Source organism: Gigantopelta aegis, chromosome 6 (genome assembly GCF_016097555.1).
Source record: "Gigantopelta aegis isolate Gae_Host chromosome 6, Gae_host_genome, whole genome shotgun sequence".
NCBI classification, from domain to species: domain Eukaryota; kingdom Metazoa; phylum Mollusca; class Gastropoda; order Neomphalida; family Peltospiridae; genus Gigantopelta; species Gigantopelta aegis.
In genome coordinates, this window is record NC_054704.1 from 15,968,193 (window position 1) to 15,992,693 (window position 24,501).

General features: G+C 35.4%; 2 protein-coding genes across 2 annotated transcripts in view; both read right to left on the reverse strand.

The window, feature by feature from the left end:
• Positions 1-4,618: 4,618 nt before the first annotated feature.
• Positions 4,619-7,708, reverse strand: LOC121376225. Its single transcript, XM_041504041.1, has one exon. It carries the CDS (start codon positions 7,449-7,451, stop codon positions 5,448-5,450), a length of 2,004 nt encoding a protein of 667 aa, XP_041359975.1. The 5' UTR covers positions 7,452-7,708; the 3' UTR covers positions 4,619-5,447.
• A 2,973-nt stretch (positions 7,709-10,681) lies between these two features.
• LOC121374259 (proteasome adapter and scaffold protein ECM29-like) overlaps positions 10,682-24,501 on the reverse strand; it is a 58,757-nt gene continuing 44,937 nt past the window's right edge. Inside the window, exons 40-49 of the mRNA XM_041501287.1 lie at positions 24,348-24,479; positions 23,320-23,594; positions 22,713-22,756; positions 21,968-22,013; positions 21,139-21,285; positions 19,862-19,979; positions 18,431-18,536; positions 16,590-16,681; positions 15,626-15,697; positions 10,682-12,566 (exon numbers count right to left, since the gene is read on the reverse strand). Of these exons, the coding sequence (XP_041357221.1) occupies positions 12,430-12,566; positions 15,626-15,697; positions 16,590-16,681; positions 18,431-18,536; positions 19,862-19,979; positions 21,139-21,285; positions 21,968-22,013; positions 22,713-22,756; positions 23,320-23,594; positions 24,348-24,479 (1,169 nt within the window). The 3' untranslated portion in view covers positions 10,682-12,429. The remainder of the gene's footprint in view (positions 12,567-15,625; positions 15,698-16,589; positions 16,682-18,430; positions 18,537-19,861; positions 19,980-21,138; positions 21,286-21,967; positions 22,014-22,712; positions 22,757-23,319; positions 23,595-24,347; positions 24,480-24,501) is intronic.

Sequence of the window (24,501 nt, forward strand, 5' to 3'; positions counted from 1 at the left end):
GTATAATTATCACATATGCTTTCTTTTATAATAGTTTCATGTACACTACACCACTATTAACTACATACAAAATATACATCAAGTAGAGTAGCTATTCATCACCACCCACAACCACCTCACATACCACACTCCTTATATTTAATGCATGTACCATGCTCATTCAATTCATACTGGACAGTGTGTTTAATTTTATTTGCATAGCTGCCTTAATAAAAATTAGATGACAATTATTTAAATGTATCAATAGACACTCTTAAATAGTTTTCATTTAATTAGTTGCATATGAACCCACCTGCTAAAAATTCTGGATCTGCACCTGAATAAAAACCTACTATATGGACAGTAATTACAAATGACTACTGATTATGCTGTTTATGAATATGAAATATGCCAATTATAGCAAATAACCACAATGTCTAAATATGTTTATAACATATTATGAAAGAAATACAATATTGGTAAAAATTGTAACAGTAATTAAAATACATGTCGATGCAACATGACATCCTGAGAACAGCAATCTTAATAAAAATCAAATGCAATGGTATTTGAAAGCATCTTGGTATCATAATAAAAAAAATTAAATACACAGACATACATGTATGTAAATAAGATTACAAATGACATGACTCAGTCTAACCACTCAGTTTGCATACATTAAAACAAAAGGTAGCAAAAAAATATATATATGTTTCATATTTAATGGCAAATAATTAAAAAATGTTATTTAATTAAAACTTAAAACTGTGTAAAAGAATTACTGTAAACAAAAAGATTCTTTAACATATAAAAACTGTCTTTGTCCATAAATTTCAAAAGCAAACAATTCATAATAATTTGATCAAATGGATAAATATTTTAAATTTTCAGAATCATTTAAAAATCATACTAACATATGTTAACACATGATTTGCTGTGCAAAATATATATCATATAGAAGCAAATACTTTTTAAATAGAGATTCATCCAACTCCTGAAAAACACCCCGTAAGTCAGCAATCAAACTAAAAACAATACATTTCCATTATTCATAATATGTAGAATATACCTAAAGAAATTAGACTATGTTCTGAAAACTGTCAAAAAAGAGAGCACATTTTCACGATTATCTCATTAACAGCTAGTTTATGTAAATGTTTACCATGATAAATAAACAATTGTCTTTAAAGCTGTTATATTTTTCTGGCATAACTATTTTTATCTTTATTTCAAATTAAAATTAAAATAGCCAAAAGAACAAAAACGGCCATTAAAATGGTTTTACCACCGTGTTTAAAATAATTAATAAAAACTAAGAAACATATGTTAATTCAAGACAGACTTCACAGCTCAAGACTCAACCCATTAAAGGCAACACCCATCTTAAACAATATCTATGCACATTACTAGTAGTCATTTTAACTTACGCCTCATAAAATAAAAAAGTTAATGAGCGTGCTGCCCCACCCACCCCCAAAAGCCCCACCTGAGATTTGTTTTACAATGTAGCTTCAAGTTTTGACACTAATAATTTAAGGGGTGGGATATGGCTCAGCTGGTAGAGTGCTTGACTTGTGTACTTGGGTCAAAGGGTCGAATCCTCTCAGTGGACCCATTCTTTGATTGTTTTCCTCTATCCCAACCAGTGCCAAATGATTGGTATATCAAAAACCATGGTATGTGCTTTTTTGTCTGTGGTAAAGTTAATATAAAAGATCCTCTGATGCTAAAGAAAAAATGTAGCGGGTTTCCTTTAAAGACTATAGCTGATAATTAATTAATGTGCTCTAGTGGTTTTTATTAAGAAAAACAAACTTTAATTTTTCAAGTTTTAACCTACTGCCATGACCAATGTCACTCTTCAAGAACAAAGGACATTGTAGAAATTTCATGGAAGATTTATTCCCTCAAACATCACAATTAAAAACTATTTACGAACATGAAATAGTGAAGAAAGTCATCCTGTTGTGAGTGCATGCTTTCTACAGTATATTCCAGATAGTTTATTTATTTATTTTACAACAGTTTAAGTTGTAAAATCAACTCACTATTAATATGCAAATTAGTACATTAATGTCCGACAGTCAGCACAGACATAACCATTTTTCTGCTGAAAACTATTTAAATTTCTTGTACACAATTTCTTTCTCAATATTTTTTATTGATACTTAGCCTTCACTAAAGGATGATTGTTGATAGTCTTTATTTTATTTTGGTCAATAACCCCCACCCACCCCCAAAAAAGAGAGAGAAAAACGAATTATATTCCCTCAATATTTTATTTTGTACAGAACATTCAGGCTCATGTAGGCTCAGTAAATACAGACTATTTTCAGTCGGTGTACATGTGCCTGTGTTACTCAGGACTCGGTTACTCAGGGTCAAATGAACCATTTGCTAATTTTTATTCTAAGTGGCTACAACATTTAGTCTTTGAGTAATAAAATATTTTTTAAATTAACCACATATTAATAATTTTCAAGGAAATATAACTTTAACAGATGTGTTCCAGGGATCCTAATGAATATATGTTTGTGCAATGTACTAACAGAAATAAAATATTTGCTTAAGAATGATTAAACCTACATAGTAACCACCCACCCACCCTGCACCATTTACTTAATAGGGTACTCATCAACACAATGGAAACTAGGTTATCAACGGAGTACAATCTAATTTTATTGAGTCCACAATTGTAACTTTAAAAATTTTAACAGATTTCTGGCATCTTGAGTGCCAACCAGCACAAACATTCTGAGACTACTACTAAAGCAATACATGTCTCCTACCAGGTCCAAAAATGTTCCTATTTTCCAATTTCAAGGGCCATAACTCTGAAAAAGGGGTAAATTGACATAAAGATGAAAGTTAAACTTCATCTATGATTTTCAGATATGATAAAGCTATATACAAAATTTCACATTAATATCTTGAGACACATCAATTTTTTTTTTTTTTAAATTGGGAAACACATGTTCGTATCTCCTGAGTTCAACGGTCATAACTGTCTAAAATGGATAAATTGTCATGAAAATCAAACTTGATCTGTAACAGTACATGATAAAGATATACACAAAATTTCATCTTAATACAGTGAGGCACACTTGAGTCTGGGAAACAAAATTTCCATATCTCCTAAGTTCAAGGGCCATAACTCTGTCAAGAATAGGTAAATGGTCATGAATTTGAAACTGGATCTGTAGTAGTATATGATAAAGCTATACACAAAATTTTAACTTAATATCCCGAGGCATTGGGGGAAAAACCACATCCAGAAAGCTATATGTAGACAGATAGACGGACGGACACACACATCACTGCCGTACAGACAGACAGAATGACAGAGATAAACATATAGTCCCCTCTGGTTGAACCAGTAGGGGACTAATAAATTATTCCTGATTTTGTATAAAGTTGCAGCCTAATGTTCTTTTTTCTCGTTGGACAAACATATTAAATACATCAGTAAAAAAGATACAATACAGGATGTCCATATGACATGGCTAAATGAATCTGTACAACTGATGCCTTTAAAAAAAAAACCCACATAAATATGACTAAATGAGTATCATACTAGCAATTAGATTAACATAAAGATCACAGGTCTTTTTTTTCTATCACACATTATAGGGCTCAAACTTAACGATGGCACCGATGGCAATTACCGTTGTTGAGATATATATTGCCGTAGGCAGAGATCATGACTGATGGCCATACTGTGCCGGCGGTAAAGCCACTCAACAATGGCAAAATGTATACACCTGGTGTACATTAACTGCCAGTATTTAACATTTCCACATTTGAAATGTCTTCATACAGCAAAATAACCTTTTAATCATGTTTATTTGCTGCAAATGTCTTCTTTTTTTTTTAAATTGCCACAGGCAGGCTCAAAATTGCCATTGGTGGGCTGTTTCACTCATGGAATTCTTTTTAAAAATTGCTGTGGAAGACAAATTCTTAAGTTCAAGCCCTGCATTATGAAATATGATTGATAACTTATCAATACATAAATAAATATGACATCAGGCACCTAATTCACTAACATTTTACAACCTTTCGATCATGCAGTGCAATGCAAAAAGAAACTTAGATATATGCAAGGATGCTGCGCTTTTGCTCAAAAGAGCTTCGTCAATTAAGCCCTTTGCCTGTACATTAACTTTCAACATTCTCTGTCCTGGTCAAAAAATCACTGGTATATTACGCTGTAAGCCTAGTTTTGAACATAAATTATGTAAATCTCTGACTAGAAAACAACTTTTGTAAGTTTGAACAGTACAAATTATTAATTTAAAAATACATGTACATATAAACCATCAATAAATCTTTTGTGATGTCTTTCATAATGGTGCAATATTTTATATGAAATGGATTTTAAAACATATAAACGATTAAGTGTGTGTGTGTGTGTGTACTTTCAAGTTTCATAAACACTGGAATCCTTTAGACCATGCAGGTGACATAGCCGCAAACCAAATAGCTGGGGGTGGGTGGGGTGGGGGTGTTTTGGGCACTGTCTATGAGCCATGTTAAAGGGTGACAAGAAAATATAAAAAGGTGGGGTGTACGAGTGCAGGGAAACAAGGTATGATTGGGGGGGGGGGGGGGGGGGGCATGTATGTACATGTTTAAAGGGGATGGATAAGCTTTTAATATACATTGTGTGCAGCTATAATGGTCTCTTTTACCATTTGGTGAAGGGGACAGAGGCATAACTGATTTTAAAATATAATATATATATATATATATATATATATATGTGAGTATTCTGTGGACTCTTGTAAAGTTGTTTTAATGTGCTAATTAGAGATGTTCCAGCAACTGATTATAATTGAAAATTGATTGGGTTGGGCTCTACTGATCAATCTATTATAAATATCCATATTAGGCCTCTGAAAATTGCGAGTTGGTGACGCTTAAGTATAGTTTACGTAACATATTTTTCGTATGCATTGAGTATATGTCATCATTTACATGGTCATGATGTGTTACGTAAAAACAAAATGGGTTACCTAAAATTGTTTTTGTGTAACCCATAAATGGTTTATGCAAATGTTTAATTCTCAGAGGCCTGCATATGAAAATGTTAACTTAATTTGTTTATACAGTTGAGATGTCTGAACGGGTATAATAATGCATGTTTGGGTATAAAGAAAACGGATACTGAATAGCTATTAAAAGTAAAATGACTGATTTGTAGGATCTGTCCCTGTAACAACTATACATGGAGGTGCATAGTCCTAATACTTCAAATCCTTTTGAAAGTTCATATAATTCTAACTGATTGTATAATCAAAAGTTAATCGGTTGGTGCAAACTGATTTCCCCCTTTTCTATTTAAAAAAAAAAGTCATAATATCTCTAAAATTACCCACTAAAACAAAAATGCATAAAACAATACTGCATGTGGTTCAATGCCTTCACTGTTCAAAGTCTTACACACTAGTAACACACTTTAAAATAATTTAAAATACAAGTCGCTGTCTCTTCAATCGTCGACTATGGAGGTCTTTCTCAGTCTCTCCATCTCTATTATCCTGGAGTAAGTCATTCCCGACATTCTTGCGCTTCCTGGAACTAAACACAAGTTTACAGTCTCCCGTCTTTCTCACCTGCCAAAACATCTTCAGATTACATTTCTGCTGCAACGGAGTCACTGAAACTTTTAACAGCTTCAACTTCGTGTCACTGGTCTTGCGACTACAATAGATATTACTGTTCTCTTTATTTTTATGTTTTACTTTTCTTAACTTCTTTCGGAACTTTTGTGTAAGAGGTACCGATTCCCCATTTCCATAAACCATCTTGAGTTTCAACTGACCAACATCACTTGTAGTATTGTCGTCATGGCAACCTAGTGACAAAATTGGAGTTCCAAGAGACATTGGCAGATCTATGTTATCATGCATTCCAGTGCTGCTATAGCTACATGTTGTACCTGAATAATTCTCTAAATCTCCGGGCACAGTAGGGCATGTTAATGTGGGAGTATCATTCTTCACTGTTTGAAGCTTACATAATGTTTCAGGATGATGCTCTTCAACACTGGAGGTAAGTTTGGTGCTGTCCTGTAATGTCCAGTTTGACAGGAGGTCTTTGAGAACGGTTGATGGCGATTCAGACTGGGAAAAGTCTGAAGAAAACATTTTTGGCCCAGGATCAATGTTCAGAACATGACTGTCAAACAATTTACCACCTGTAAACTCCTGAAGAGGGATGGGTTCTTTACTGAGGGGTTCGGAAGATACTGTTGAGCCAGTGTCTATGTTCATAACATTACTGTCATACAATTTATCACCTGTAACATCTTGAAGAGGGATGGGTTCCTTATTAGGAAACACCAACTCTTTGGAATCAGAACTTGTAGTGTTTGCAGAAATATGACTTTCTATTGTCAGTCCACACATGCTTTCATGGATTGTAGAAGTTGGGTCAGATTTATGGAGCATTTCGACTTCTGATGGTGGTTGATCATTATTGTTTTTGTTATCAACACTGAAGCCACTGCTTGGAACAAACTTTGCCAGGAAGTTGCTAACAGTTGGAAGCTGACTAACAAGGGTGTCCAGAGTAGAGAAATTGTCTTTGTTTTTCACAAACTTCACATGATCAGAACAGTACATGTGTTCCTTTAATGTTCTAGTAAACCAAATGGCACACATTTCACAGTAACCACCCTTTTCATTGGTGAATTTTCTTCCTTTCATTTCTTTGCGTACCCCTGTAGTTTCTGACTGAACTTTGTGCAAAAATGTTGGTCCATCGAAAGGCGAGCCGCCATAGTTTTCGGTGTACAATGTTGGAATATTTTCCAACTGTCTGAAGATAGGTCTGTACTGTTTTGACATGTCTTCATATTTGATAAAGTTTTTATCATCCCACTTCAAAGGTGCAAAACCACTCAAATCTTCATTTGTTTGCTTTTTCCCCACTTTAAAAGCAACTCCAACATTTTTACACTTTCTCAAAAAGTTTATAGCATGTTCAATTTTCAGCCCCATCTGAAATGCCTTTGTAACAGCAGAACTAGTGCAACTATTGAGACCATCCACCGAATTATTGGTACTTTTGGAATCTTTGCTGCTGTTTTCTCGGGCTTTCATTAGAAGGGCCCGTCCCCGACTCATCACTGAAACGTTCTGGCTCCCCACCCCCGAGAAATGCTGACCCTCCGTCCCAGCGGCCGCGGAATAGTTTGAAAGTGAAATATCAGTCGATGTGGTGGCCGTCGTCGAACTAACATTTAGGTTCTGCTTCGCCAAGCAGTTTTGCAAGCGAGAAGTTTTCGCGTCAGTTATGAACATAAATATGTCTTTGGACAAAAAACTTTCAACCGTACCTCCGAGTTGTGTAACTGCGGACGAAACTCTGCTGCGCATGGATTTCGTCTTAACGTCGATGTAGAAAGTTTTGTTTTTGTAATGTTCATCGCAGAACTGTAGCCTTCGTCTCGCACCGCCATCTTCCATTGTTGACGTCCCGGAGTGATTTCTCACAATGATCTTCGTATTTCCCTCTCTCGTGTCACGTGGAGACAATAAATAAAAACGGTGTCCAGGCCCGGCGTATGTCGTCAATTCATCATAGTTTTACTTTTGTGCCAATGAAGTAAATTGGGGCTGGTTAAAATTTACCTCGAGTCAAGCACATAGTTAAAACAACAGAACGATGGATACACTGTAATTCTGTAAACCTATCATGTAACAGATCGCAGTCCATGCCAGAAATGTCAAATCACCTCCAGGCTAATTGAGAGCACTGACGAGTCTATTATTACATACGGGGTAGATTGGTTAAGTATGTAATTATGGAAGTACGTTAAAAAAAAAATATCCCTTTAATATTCTATAAACTAATTCTATTATATTTATATATATTTATAAAAATGCAACAGTTACTACATGTTCTTAATACAGGCGCATACGCGTGTAACATACAAAAATGCGTAGTTCACCCCTATGTGCGTGACGTAATAGACTGTCTCATTCTTAAAGTGTTTATTGGCGGTGTTTATTGCTGAAAAAATCAAAGGCAGCTGCGTCAAGCTCCGTTGGCGTTGAAGCATATCTTTATCTAATACTTTAAACTCAGGGGTTGAATGGGGGGGAGGGGGGAGGGGGAGACACACCCTTCATATATTCTAACAGTATAAATACATAATTAAATCAATCAATAATAATTAAAATAATATATACATATATATATATAGAAATTATAGTGCAGTTCAAATATGTATTTAATTTCAACACAGGTTTTACAACGAAACATTTTTGGAAGTTCTAGACTAATTATAGCCGTTTTAACTTTATCATAAACAAATTAACATTTTTCTTTTTTAGATAAAATTAATTAAATTTCATCAGATACTAAAATTTGTTCTTATTATGTTAACTTTATGTCTTTTTATGTTTTTATTTGCAGTATAATAAGAAAACCACCACCACAGGGGACAGCCAAACCATGAATCAATTTCTACTTGTCAATAAAGACCTTCAGAAATAACAGTGTGTTTGCACCAGTGTGACAGAAGTGTACAACACTTATGAGATGTCAGCTAAAAATAAATGCGACTGGCAAAGAATGCCAACATGTTATAATTTTTAAAAACCCAACTAAAAGCCATCCGATTTCTTCATTATCTTAAGTATTAGTTTGTAAAGAAATGGTTTCTAAGCAAAACAGTGGGGAAATGAATTGGCAGGCGCTGATCCAATGATTTGTGAAGGGGTGAGTGTGTGTGTGTGTGTGGGGGGGGGGGGGGGTGCTGAGCATGGTAAGAGCTTTTTAAACAGGCTTTTGTTTGTTTTTTCTTTGAAGTCGGCGAAAAAGGGACGATGGGGCCATGTGTATCTCGGCACCTCCCTCTGCCTGGATCCACGCCTGGTTGCGGAGACACCAATACTGATATTTTTATGCCTGGTTGATCTATAGTCTAAAGTCAACCGCACACGAGAGATATTACTTGAGCAAAATTTGTTTGTTTTGTTTAACAACACCACTGTCGACTATTGGATGTGAAACATTTGGTAATTTTGACAGTCTTAGAGAGGAAACCCACTATCTTTTTTCCCATTAGTCCAGCCAGTACACCACGACTGGTATATATCAAAGGCTGTGGTATGTACTACCCCATCTGTGGGATGGTGCATGTAAAAGATCCCTTGCTGCTAATCGAAAAGAGTAGCCCTTGAAGTGGCGACAGCGAGTTTCCACTCTCAATATCTGTGTGGTCCTTAACAATATGTCTGACGCCATATAACTGTAAATAAAATGTGTTGAATGTGTCGTTAAATAAAACATTTTTTTTTTCCCCATTAGTACCAAGGGATGTTTTATATGCACCACCCCACCAACAGGATAGCACATAGCACAGACTTTGGTATACCGGTCATGGTGTACAGACTGGGACAAGAACTATCCCAATGGGCCCACTAACAGGGATCGATCCCACCCCGACCATGCACCAAGCAAGTGCTTTACCACCGGGTTACATCCACCCCACCCCCCCACCCACCCCACACACACACTTGAGCAGTTTAGAGACTTCACCATCAGCTGATAACTGGGAAATTGTGGAAAGCATGTATGCCAAGGCCCATACAAGGAGTGTATTTGAAAGTTGGCAGCCATTTCACTTTCATGATCTGAGGTATGAAAATACATGTATTTAAAGGAACAAACCTGTTATGAGGGATTTTGGGCATGCTTCCATGAGAAAATTGTGTACTTTAGGTGTTAATACAGCATTTCTAGCCTTCTGAGAACAGTAACAGGGAATAGTGCATGGGGGTATCCCTTATCCTCACCTCTATGGTCCGTGTGTGTACACACCCTAATCCCCATACTACTTGTCACAGCAGTTTACTGGTAGTCATCTAAACATATCTGGCTAAACATTTAATTGAACCAAATGAGAATTATTCAACAAAAAGTCTCTTTTAGCTTTGATTGTCCACAGCATTAAATTAATTTGTAGAAGTCTTGATAAAAAGTAATGAATCCACCTTCATTTTGAATAGTGAACATTTAAAGTGGACTTGGTCAGGTCAAGCCATCAAGACTGTTAGGTTTTGGGTTCGCATCCCGGTCCTGGCTCCCACTTAGACCACGTTTTAATGACTCAGTGCGCAGGTCTACACCGATTTCTCTCTCACTAACAGGGGCAAGACATAGCCCAGTGGTAAAGCGCTCACTTTGTGCGGTCGGTTTGGGATCGATCCCCGTTGGGCTATTTCTCGCTCCAGCCAGTGCACCACGATTGGTACATCAAAGGCTGTGGTTTGTGCTATCCTGTCTATGGGATGGTGCAGATAAAAGATCCCTTGCTGCTAATCAAAAATAGCAGCCTATGAAATAGCGACAGTGGGTTTCCTCTCAATATCTGTGTGGTCCTTAACCATTATGTCCGACACCATATAACCGTAAATAAAATGTGTGGAGTAAGTCGTTAAATAAACCATTTCCTTTCCTTTCCTCTCACTAACACACTAACCCACTGTCCTGAGGTGTGTGACAGGACAGCATGCTCAAACCTTAATTGGATATGAGTACGAATATAATTATAATTATAAATGAACGAATCTATGATATTTTATATAGAAGTCTTGATAAAGAGTACTAAACCCATCCTCACTTTAAATAGCGAACTTTTGTCACAACGGATCACTACTTTGCGTGATAGACAATAACACTAGAAACAGACCATGTATGTACTTTATTCCCAACACATTTTACAACTATAAACACTGGAACAAACTGCAATAACAAAAACAACAGAACTGCACGCAATCGGACAGAAACAGAGAGGAAGAAAAACATAAACACATTCTACCAAATTCCGTTTTAATCTACAATAAGATGGTTAGAAAGATTGCTTATTATGTTACCAAGGTAATGATCTAAAAATTAGTAAAAAAGAAAAGTGATTTAAGTTTGGTTTTGGACATACATGTATATATATTTGCTTGATTTTCCTCATAGTCTGGTAAGTCAAAGTTTCTAAACATCTTGCTTTTATGAGAATAAGAATGAAAGAAATATGGAAGAAGTTACCTGGATTAGATAATGGATCCCTGCTTATAACTGGACTCTCAAGTTTAATATCAGACGAACTGGATACAGTTAAATAATTTTAGCCTTCAAATTTCAGTTTACACCAAAATTATTAAAGCTACACTCTCGGATATATTCACTTTATTACCTATAACACAGAATCTCCACGGTTACATTTAATTATGTACTAAGCTTTGGTGGCGTAGTTAAAGAATAATTAATTATCTATGTGAATTACAGATTATCTGTCCCAAGCCAAAGTCTCAGGTTTACAACATTAATTTACTAAGGAAAGATAATTTGTAACTGCTTACAGCAAGTTGGTTATTTTTTCAATTACTCATCACTTTTAACTTTTAAAAAAATAACATAAAAACCCTTTGAAATCTGGTGACATCATTACATAACTTTTTTGTAATTATTTTTCTATATTCTAATAGCCACCTGCTTATAAAAATACACCATTTTATGAAGCAAATCGGTGGAAGTTTTTATGTGTAGATTATATAATGTATGTTTAAACTTAGTCAGGAATGGAAAGATTTTATGAATGAAAGTGAAAGTTTCGGCCACAAGGAACAACCAACCAAATGACTTCATTTGTAAACCAGCCAATCGGTGGCTTTAGAATCAATCTGCACACTGCAATTATATATTAACATATTTTTACCATGGATATCTTAGCCATATGGGAAATAAAGTTAAAGTATGACACTTAAAACTGCTAGGTATTCGGTTCAGTACCTGCTTCAATCCACTGCGACTTTTAAGTCTTAATAAAACTTCTTTTTTTTTAATCATAATTAGCACATACATCAATATAGAAAGTGTACATGTTTCTTAACACTGTAGTTGTGTTTGTATTTCACTTTATGAAACAATGTAATATATGGAGATGGTATCTTTAAAAGTTCAACAAGCTCAAGCCCAAGTAAATTAATGATTTTTGTAACCACACAAAGTAATTAAGAATAAATCCAGCAGACACACAACATGGCCCCAGAAACATAGCGTAACAGATCTGTTTCTGTTGCATCTGGCTCTGCACTTCTACAACTTTAAAGTCTAGAATCAAATCTCTATATTTGTATCGCATTAGAGTCTGAGACTATTAGAGTTTAGAGTCTAGACTCTAAAATTGTATAAGGACATTGGAGCCCAATGATGCAGTAATTAAAACAGCTGTTTTATGTTCACACCAACACAGTACTATTGGGAATGCCTACATAATATTTTATTTATAAGTTCCAAACATGAGGTGAAACTAGGCAAGTCATCTACCATGATGATCTAACCCAATGTCAATGGCATCTGTTTTTATTCAGATTAAATCACATCAAACAAAAACATTCTTTGCAATATTCAACTTTCATTGATGGTTTTTCTCAACTTTCATCAAGAAGTCACATCCACCATACTAAGAACTTTGCTGGCTTTCTCTCGAACGTCCCACACGCCATCTTGAGAAAGGGTAGACAACTCCTGTACAAGTTGTTCTCTAGAAGTTGATATTGTCTCCAGTCGATTTGCTTCTGTAAAAATTATAAAAGATTTTAGAAGTAATGACAGTTTTACCAGATATAAAACTCAAGGTTTAATATTATGTTATGCACACTTGATACTTTTTTTTTTAAACACACTGTTTAAAGGAAACATGACACGAGACCATATTATAGCTCATTTTAAAAGAAAAATGATATAAAAATAATATACAAATAACTTTATAATAATAAAATACGTGTAGTTAACTTAAAATGAAGAAATTACGCTAATCAGTATCAAAGTACGATTTATGCATATTTCTTCGTGAGCGTTCGGAAAAAAAAGGGAAGTGACGTCAGAGCCGCTGTACTCTTCCATTGTTGTTAACTGTTTATATATGGAGTAAGGGGCTTACGATCTTTTCAGTCCAACAGTGCCGTACTGCGCGGCCTTTGGGTGTAAAAATAAACACTTTAAACGATCGGGATTGTCTTTTTATGGTTTTCCAAAGGATTGTATCCGAAGAAAGACGCGTGTATTTTATCGCAAAAGAAAAGATTGGACACCAACACCGCATAGTACTTTGGTGTCAGCCTATTTACAGCCCGGAGCCCGAACGTTACCCGGAGACAAATACAGTACTCGGTTGCGAATGCCGAGGTGTACATTGTACATATTTGGCACAAAGATACACCTCAGCATGATGTATTTATATATGTTAAAACAAAAATGTAGAATTTTTTATTTATTTATTTTTTTGGAAAAAAAAAGATTTTTATGTTAGGGCTGTAGGCCTACATAACAAAATCTGTATTCACCGTCCGAAGAAGGAAACGTCAATAAGTAATTAAATATGGCATATACAAACATGGGATTTGGCATGAGGATACATCTCAGTACGATGTATTTAAATATGTTTTTAAAAAACGTGTAGAAAACAATAATAATTTTAAATAATGTCTTTAATCGTCACAAAAACGTTCCTCATCGCCCGAAGCCCCAAAGCAACACGAAGTTCAATACAAAATAAACCACTACTGTCGGTGTCGAAATAACTATTATGTTTCATCCACGGGCTGACTTGAGAATCGGAGTGTTGTTTTAGTTAATTGGTCCTTTCTTTCCGTGGCCTGCACATGTGATTCCTGATTGGCAGGTGTATATTGCAGGGTATCGACCAGGTAAGTGATTACCACGGTCTAGACATACGTACAAAATACGTGCCAGTTTTTTTAAGATCACAGGGTATTGTGGCGTAACCTGTCGCGACTATAGTACAATGTTAATGGACATTATCAGCCGCCCTGCTTCATTACTGTAAATAATGCTGTAAAACCCTGATTAAGTAGACTTTCCCATCTAAAATTACAAAACTGACCAATTACGTAGTACCAAAGAAAAGAAAATTATCACTTGGGTATCGTGAGTGGTCGTTTTTACTCTAACGCACCCAACCAATAGGCCTAATAATATGCTACTTTTTTTTATGAATGAAAAATACTATAACCCCATTTCGTTCTATTGATGCAAATAGAAATATATTTAGTTTAAAAGTTGATTATACTCTCAAGTCATTTATGTTGTTTTACAAGTCAGGTTAATTAAAGTGAAGCGCCTTGTCGTAAATTAGAGCGTTTGTTTACACTGTGCATACAGATTTCATTATGTACAGCCCGAACATAAAAAATGCGATATTTTTTAAAAAAACCCACCCAAAAATGTTTGTCCTACATATATATTTTTTTACATATTTAAATACATCATATCGAGGTGTATCTTTATGCTAAATATGAACAGTATACACCTCGGCATTAGCATCCGAGTTTTGGTTTTGTCTCCGGGTTACTTTCGGGCTCCGGGCTGTAAATTGGTCGACCGGTCTGGTCTGGCACCATCAGTTTCTCCACCCTCCGACTCGCTATCCGTTTTTTCTTCAGTATCACTGTTGTAAGTAAATGTGTGTCTTTCTTCATTTACTAACAGCTCATATTGATACGGCAAAACGTTTTGCGAACGAACACTCATTGTTTTGGTAAGCTGTGCAAGTCTTAGATTCTTTATGCGTGGTACGGACTAATGCTTTTAAGTGTAAGGCGTCAGATCAAGCGACGCGTCTCTGACGTCACGGACCTCGTGATTGCCCTGCTCATTAAAGATCGGCAATTTCCGCTAAGAGCTCGTATCTGGGGTTCTTTTATGGAGATATTTTAAGTAATTAATTTTTTATAATTTTTTTTTTTAGGTGATTCAATTTATAATTAATTGTACATGGTTGGTGCCAAATATGGTTTACGTGACATGTTTCCTTTAAATTGTGTTTGGCTAGTCAATGTGGGTGGGAGGGGATTAATGTAATAAGGTTCAGAAGCCATGTTACAATATAAATGGTTTGGGGGATTTTTTTTTTTTTTTTTTTTTTTACAAAATTGCATCTTGCATAAATCAAATGGCAATTGAATGCATGTATGCAAATACACATTTAGTTGGATTATTTTACCTATAGTTATTTTATAACATGTTGTCCCTCTTTGACTACTAATGTTCTTCTCATTCTAACAGCATCCCGTATACACTTTCTGGTCATCATGTTTTTAAGTTCAAATATCAGCTTTTATCAGCAGTTGTATTAAAACATTTTAAGAACAAACCTGATGCTAAGAGGCACAGTGACTACATATTAATACAGTGAAACCTGTCTAAACCGGATCATGCTGAGGACCTAATATCTATCCAATTCTGTAAGGATCCTGTGTTTAGAGGTTCACATTTTAGAATTTAGAAAATTTGGGACAAGGAAACTTGACAGAATTTCGGATAGTTCAGGGTCTGGTTTAGGCAGGTTTCATTGTATCATGTAATGCTAGTGTTTAGTCTGTATCTAGTAAAGTGTGTGGGGGAGGGGTGGGGGGTTGTGTCAACAGAAAAATTATTTTAAAGTCCCATTTTATTTTAAAAGTGTAATTTTTGCCTAGCAGAGAAGACCCTATATTGCAGTGCCTGAATTGGTTTTGTTATTTGTTAATTTTTTTACTGCTCCCACTAATTATTTTAGGCTACGTATGACTGGTGTGTTATGTGACAGATGATTGAAGACGACACATAAACATACCTGTGAGCTTCTTAAGAACTATCTCTATCACAGCTAGGCTTTCAGAACGTATCACAGTGTATTTCATGTTACCTGAAAAACAACAAAAACAAACATTATTAACTAAGTATCACAGCTAAGTTTTCAAAATGTTTTAGTGTATTTCATATTTTAGAACTTTAACAGTTCACCCCCCAAAAAACCCCCAACAGTATTACTATTAGTATTAGAGTAACAAATCTTTGGGTTCCAGTGTAAAGAAAAACATGCATTTTTTGTTTTCGATGTTTACACTTTATAACTTGAATAAATTTTCATCGGTAGGTATATTAATGTCATGGATGGGTGAAAGATTACTGGTGGGCAAGTATTTGTTATTGAAATATTGCATGTGACAGCAAAACGAAAGAATTAACTTGTAGATATTTCGTTTTGTTTTTCTATGATCGTAGCGTTGTAGATTTTTAAAATGTTGTTTTGACCCTTGGTCATCAGGATTGCATGAAGTAATTTTTAGTGGCCTGAATCTAAAATCCACTGGCCTCGGGCATCAGGCCACCATATTCTAGAACCTCTGGCAAATGTCTCACATTCAATTAATTTTTGTGTCATTAAACAAATAGTTGTGCACAGTTTGCCATCGCGTCCACAATGTAATTGAATTGATCATGTGTTGTGAGCTGTCATGATATAAAAGGGTCAATAAATCAATGTGCTCTAGTACTGTCATTAACTAAAACAAGCATTCTGAGACTACTCCTAAGCAATAACAGGCTCAACACATTTTCGTATCTCCTAAGTTCAAGGGCCATAACTTAGTCAAAAATAAGTAAGTTACTAACAAAGTCAAACTTGATCTGTAACAGTACTTGACAAAGCTATACACTACATTTCAGCTCAATATCTTGAGGCATTGAGAAAAAACAGCCCATAAACTATATTGGGACAGATGGCCAGACAGACAGACAGGCTCCTACGGACTCACCTAGTGACGGTATGACAGCGGCCACAATGGTCTGGATGACCCTTTCCACCGCAGCTCCATGTTCGTTATCATCGCTGTCCAGACCACACAACCTGCACAGCACAAACTCACAGTTAAACCACAAACCAGTGTCAAATGTATAAACACACTGTCCCTAGTTATTAGGCAGTGTAAAATAGTTTGGGCTATTATTCTATAGTTAAGTTGTATAAAACTTGTAACGTATTCCTTAAATGATCAATTTTGACAAATGCAATAGTGGGTGCAAAAATATAAGTCATATAATTGTGAGTCCAAGAAAAGATGGCTCAATATTTACTATAAATAAATAAATACTAAAAGTGTTGTATTTAATTGTGTGATGAATACTTGTGTCATAAAATTAATAAAACTGTAACAAACAATGATCCATTATTAATCAATCAAAGGCCATGACATGTGTTTCCAGGTGAACTTAGAAGACCTCTGTCATTAAAAAAATTACAATCTCGAATAAGCATTTAGAGTAGATCATCTTTTTGCCTTTGTCACTAATCTATGTCACATAAAAATGTATTAATATTTATTTTAAAACTCATAAGCAGGGGTGCTATTGATTGCCTTGAGGATATGACATTAAGTTTATCAAATATGTACCTGTCAATAAACTTGTTGATTGCCTTGAGGATATGACATTAAGTTTATCAAATATGTACCTGTTGACAAACTTGTTGATTGCTTTGAGGATATGACATTAAATTGATCAAATATGTACCAGGGTTCACCCGACCGGGCGAAGTGAGCCCAAACTTTGCTCTAACCAGCCTGACTTTGCCGTACTAGTCACCGTAAGGCGAAATCTGTGTTGCCTTTTTAAAAATAGCCATCACTTGCAATGTACAGAATCACGGATGAATGGTGAAGAACTTGATCTGTTCCGATAAGGCTTTAACATGATCATGTACCACGAAGGTTTCGAGCATGTTCGCCTCAGGGTTCGGCCTTGAACTTGAGGAACACCTATTCACAGATAATAATTAAGTGTGAAGTGTGAGAGTTTGAAGAGACACTGGTGCCACAATATCATGCGACAGACTCGTAGATAGACAGTCTAGCTCAGACAACGCCCGTGTCTGGCACTAATAGTTGGGAGTAATTAACTAGTTTTATGTAGACTTTGTCATAATGAATAAATTCAACATACAAAATAGATGTCAAAATTATAAAACAGCGGTGACCTGTCCTACACACCCAACGGCCACTTAAATTAAATTCTTTAAACATTTTTTTAATTGTAAACAAAAGTGACAAGATGCAGCAGATAAGCAATGTTCACACCTTCACGAATACTAGTACCCATTCAGTCTTACAACTCCACAGTGTATCAATTAAGAAACTGTGACGGTGGAACGGATTTAATTGCCTCTGGGTAATCTAAGCTTGACCATGGTAGATTAATCTACTAGGAAATACTCTGCATATGGAGTAGGTATTAAATGAAATGAGAAGACAAACTTGTAAGAAAATGAATTCTAAACGGTTAAATTAGTGCTTTTCAATTACATTTCATTATTTCTAAAGAAGGTGACATGTGGAAAGGTGATTAAAAACACACCTATAGAGCACATATTCATCAATTAGCAGTACAGACGGTAAGCAAAAAAAAAAAAAAAAAAAAAAAATACAGATTGTAAAAGTTGCACCTGTATTAAGATAACTGTTGTTAAAAACTTCGCCCTCTCTAAAGTTTGAGAGAGAAGTGACTTCGCCCTATGATTTTGACCTCGCATGAGGCCTGTGTACCTGTTGACAAACTTGTTGATTGCCTTGAGGAAATGACATTAAATTGATCAAATATGTACCTGTCGACAAACTTGTTGATTGCCTTGAGGATGGTGACCTGAACTCTCCACGTGTTGAGAGGAATGGCTGTGCAGAGCTCAAGACTGACACCTGTCTGGAACTTTACTGAAAATACACAAAACAACAGGAACAGATGACACACACAGGAACCAACCAGAAGTTGATTAAAACAATATCTGTTAGACATGGAGTCAAAATAAATATTGCTCTAACAATCATACTGTCACATATTTTGTAACAAACAAATTGGACAAAACTTGGATCGTTTTATCTTTTAATGATACTTATTCTGACCTCTTACCAATTGCATATTCCCAATTCCCAACAGACAGTGAAAATGGCTAAACTCTTCCAATGAGCCTGGCCCAACTGATCCGATCATATGACATTTAGTTCCTCGTTTTGGTTTCGGTGTCTTTTTATTTACAATATGCAATTAGTGAGAGATATTAAAAATAAATAACAATATAACGTCAACTGTCAAAGAACTGCTTCTAATATTACAGATACTCTCCACAGTAAGATACTAGATACATAAAAGCATATACTATAGCAAGTATAACTATAGAAAAGACAAATCATGTATATCAAGTATTGGTCACTGGAACCATTTGACTAATTAACTGAAAGAAATGTTTTATTTAACGACACACTCAACACATTTACAGTTATATGGCATCAGACATATGGTTAGACTAATTAACCGAGTCCAAGTTTCATGGTTTAGTACAACCAAATACAATACAAAGAATTTCCCTTCTAGATCAATGGTACTTGATGGACTTATAAATTAACACCATAGCAAATACCTAAACATTTAAATTATTTTGTCCAACAGTCATTTAAAAGTTTTAATGTTCAAAAAACATAAAGTGGTAAAAAGATTTAGAACTCCAAAGTACAAATAACTATTTGATTGATGACTGATCAGTGCATGAAAATTGATGATCAACCACAAAATGTTATCTGATTCCCAACACTAGTAACCAACATACATATAACATTCACAATTTTTATACATTTTTGTACCTAATCATGTTATCTGGGGCGGAACGTAGCCAAGTGGTAAAGTGTTCGCTTGATGCACGGTCTAGGATCAATCCCCGTTTGTGGACCCATTGGGCTATTTCTCATTCTAGCTAGTGCTCCATAACTGGTGTAACAAAGGCTGTGGTATGTACTATCTGTGGGATGGTGCACATAAAATATCCCTTGCTGCTAATTGAAAAGAGTAGCCTATGAAGTGGCGACAGCAGGTTTCCTCTCTCAATATGTGTGGTCCTTAACCATATGTCTGATGCCATATAACCTTAAATAAAATGTGTTGAGTGCATTGTTAAATGAAACATTTTCTTCCTTCCTAATCATGTTATCTGTTGATGATCTTTTATCGTGTTAAAGCCAAACCTAAAAGATGACACACTATGTACCTTGAGTCTCCAGTGTTGTGGGCCACGTCTGTCCCACAGTGGCGTACACGCAGTCCTTCATGGCCTCATTGGTTGCACTGGACATATCCTCATCCTGGTCCTTCGCAGAACTCTTACTCTGGAACAAACACAAGACAATATGTTATAGGTTGTACTATACCAAATAAAATCCCATAGGCGACCATGTTAACGTTTGTGCTTAAAAACACTATACAGTGAAACCTCTCAAGACTGGACCCTCTGTAAACCGGAATTCCCTCAAAACCGGACGTTTTACAGAGTATCTTTTTAAAACAGTACAGAACTAAACCTCCTGAAACCGAATCCCTCTTAATACCGGACAATTGTCTTGGTCCCATGGGTGTCCGGTTTAGAGGAGTTTCACTGTATATATGCAATATATCAACCAAACTATGACCCATAAATATCAGTACTACAACCCCTACCCCAAAGTATTAATTGAAGAAAATGGTACCTTTCATGGATCATTTTTGGTATAACCAGATGATTTAAAAACACCCCTAATTTCGCACAAAATTTGAGTCCTTTTTTGTACGTGTTCCAAGCACACAGCTATTTGACACAGTGGTACTAGATGAAATAAAATTGCATACATTTTTAGCCCAGATGAAACTAATTTTGTTTACAACCAACACACTCACATTTATAACCAATCACAGGACTTGTGGTGTTCACTTCTCTTTGACCCAGCCCGAAATTATTTGGTTTAGTTCTACCTATACTGGGAAATTACACAAGTTTCAGTAATTTTTCAACTGTTACTGTATCAAATGGATGGAAAGTTTGTTTTGTTTTGTTTAACACCACCACTAGACCACATTAATTAATCATCGGCTATTGGACAGCTGGATGGATGGTTGGAGTTACTTTGGAGCTTTTTCATCAAAGATAAAAGACAAGAACAAGATCTGTGCTTATAAAACTTTAGAGTCTAGACACAAAATTTTAATGGCATCTCATGCATGCACTTTGTGTGCTTTGTTATGATGTTAAAGTTTCAAGACCTATTATAGTTAGAGACTTCAGTCTAGACTTTTAAAAGTTTTATAAGCATGGGTCCTGGTTTCCAGTAGCACTAAAATCATCTGGAATTCCATAAAAATCTGGACAATTTTCATCCATATATTATGAAGTTCATTAAAATATAGACTGAAAATAAGGTCTATTGTTATATTGACTGTTTTACGTCTATTACAAACATGGTTTGGATTTCAATTTGTAGTGACATTGTAAATCAAAATTAGTTCATAACTTACCTTCTGTATGATGGGGTCAACGATTTCCCAGACGTCTGCAAATCTGTCTATGTTGTATGTTTCCAGAATCTCACTGAGACACTTCAGAGCTTCAATCCTGTAGGCAGGCTTCTCTTTCTTACATTCTTTTAACACAGCCTCCACAATCTACAAGAGAAAAACTACATTAAACTTGCTTTTCTTAACACAGCATCAATAATCTAAAACTATGAAAACTTTTCTGAACCTGCTTCTCTGTTTTACATAAATAATAACAGATTAACGAATAGAATATCAGCTTCATCATGTAAAGATAAATATGGAGAACTCTGTGAGGACAAAATTCACCATTTGACCCGAACAGAATAAAGTCAACATCCCATGGAATTAACCTGTTATAAAAGTCTTAATTCATAAAATATATTTTGTTATGTTTACCATGACACAAAATGTTATTTTCACATACCATACTGAAATCAATATAAAAAATCCCTCGATAATTCTAATCCGAAGTACACAAGTTGAGTCAGGCTTACGTCACGTAAATTGTTAGCAACAGTTTATAACATTCCTTAAACAGTCATCCTGATTTTTCACTACAAACTGTGGTTGCAGGATAAATTCTTTTAACACAACTTCAACAATCCTGATAAAATGGCCAATAACTAGAAAAGATTACGGGGGCAGTGGTCTTTCTCACATTACAAGAAAAAGTGTCCTTTTTCATTTACATGTGTCCTCTAAGTCAATCCAGTGAATACCGTATATTATTGTGCCCTGATTCGGGTTTTTTTTCCATGACTCTTAGTAATGATACAAACAGCTGAATTAAACCAGTGACAAAACATACCTCTTCTATTGTTGCTTGACCCGCTTGACCTTTTGTGATTGCTTCTCTACAAAAAGAAAAAAGAGTCGAATTTACATATTCAGATGATTTCTTGTTGAAATGTACAACATGGAGATACTTAACATAATCAGTAGATTTGAATAATAACTAAGCTAATCAGCACTTCCTCACACAAACACATGTATGTATAATATATTGGTCATCAAACTGCCTATTTCATTATGTTTTAACATGAAATATTTGATTAAACACCAGTGTTTTAGTGCATAATTACAATATTGAATATTATGGAACTGTCCATTTTCCACATGATTAGGTATTAACACATAATACTTCACTATGGTATTCTCAAACATCAGGCTTTTTGTTAGTCACAGAGATAAAAGCTGTTCCCCAAATAAATGTCCAAATTAAGTATAAACCTGGATACTACTATGTCAAATCTATTCAAAACAACTGAAATATTCAGCCTTTTTTAGCATAAAATAACTTAAAATTAATTTCTGAATATTTACAACCCATCACAAGATAGAAGCATAAATGATCCCCCATTCTCCCAAATGGTAATTACATTATAGGCAATAAAACAAGACTTCACTGTACTCAGAACAAACAAAAATAGATGCTTTGCCCAAATTAGTGATATCCAAGGCAATGCTTGTGTAAGTATCACTAAATATGGTATGAATATTTTATAATATTTAAGACAGTTCACCATTACTGTTTTGTTTAAATAAATACTTACTTGCAGGATGTACAAACAGTAGATAAAGCTTGTAGGAGAGATTCCTTGAAATTAATAAAAAAAATTAAAAAAAATTAATATCAGCATAATGGTTAACAGATACAGATTTACAATAGTCAAAGCTGAGTGTAATTTATACATTAATCTCATCACCAATAACAAATACATATTGACAATTATAAACTGACAGTAACCCATCACCATATATCATAATAAATATATGGATCCTACAAGGAAAGATATATTTTTAAAGTATATAGTTATCGTGGCACTTGGTCTAGTTAATGAAAGAGAAAACCCATTGCTACCACAAAAGCTGCTGTTATTGAATAGTAGCAAGGGATCTTTTTATGTACTTTCTTACATACATGACAGTGCATACTGGGACGTTTGATAAAACAGATGTGTTGTGAGATGCCAAACCTTAGCTCCCCTCTCCCCTCCCTCCCCCCAATGGGTCCACAGTGGGTGACTGATTTTATGCCTACTGCACCTCAAGTGAGCACTCTACCACTGAGCTATGTTCCACCCCTGAAGCACGATTATCAAGCATTTCCAAAATTGCACACATTCTTCCTTTTTCCAATTCTCCGATTAAAAACTCTACCTTTCCCTCCCACGTGCGTCCCTGCAGCCCAGTGAGCAGGGCTTTGAGGACGACCCCCAGGTGTGGAGATCCGAGGTTTGAGCCAAGTTTGCTGGCCACGGTGCTCATGGCAGCCGCGGCCTGGGCCTTGGTGCTCCAGAGCTGCGACTCCAGGGAGGTGTAGAGCAGATCCACGATCTCCGTCAGGTACAGGCGCAGTCCCGCCTCCGTCCCCGGGGTCACCTCCTGCCACACCTCCTCCCACACACTGTCACCAGTCTCAGAACTCTTGTCATCTTCAAATATGACACAGAAAGAAAGAAGGAATATAAAAACTGAACAAGCATTAACTTTTTAGGCATTGTGATTTGAAAGTTTATGGGAAATACCTTTTGGTTCTGTGTTCTGTGATCATTGGAACTAATTGAACATTGTTTTACAGTAATCATTACAGTGGTGATTATGTTACATAATAATGGGAACCAGATTTTTGGTTCTGTGATTTTTTCCTGACATGCTATCAACACACTATTGGAAATGATGATTTCTGTGAAATCTTTATTAGATTGTATATCTGTAGACTATTACAGGGCTTAACTTAGAGAAATTACAATAGTACAAGATAAACATAGAGAAACATTATTAACATTTATTTCCTAAACATAAAATGACCGATATGGCATTAAGATATAAAAATGTGTATGAAATATCTACATATATATGTCTCGGTTGTCAAGCTATTTGAACAGCCTAAATGTCTTTCACCAGTGCTATATTAAATTACATACTAATGAGACTTAAACATTTCTTAAGCACAAAACTGTGAAAAACACATAATAAATGTATATTTATATATCCCACATATTTTAATAATCTCATAAAAGTTATTCTAATAGAATACGTGTATGTCTATAGAACTATTATTATGGAAAAGGTGGCTGCACTGATGCAATCATTACAAACATGTCTATAGAACTATTATGGGGAGATTGGTGGATTTAATAATGTAAATATTGCAAAATTAAATCACAATATTTCACACATTTTACCTTTGTTTACTTTCTCGTGCATAGCGAAGAATGCGAGGGGCATGGCAAGAGCTGCGTGTCTCCGCAGGGCGTCAGAACTGTGCTGACTCATGGCACGCAATGTCAAGCCACACGCCACGTGGAACACTTCATCTGAAAATAAAGTCATCAAATG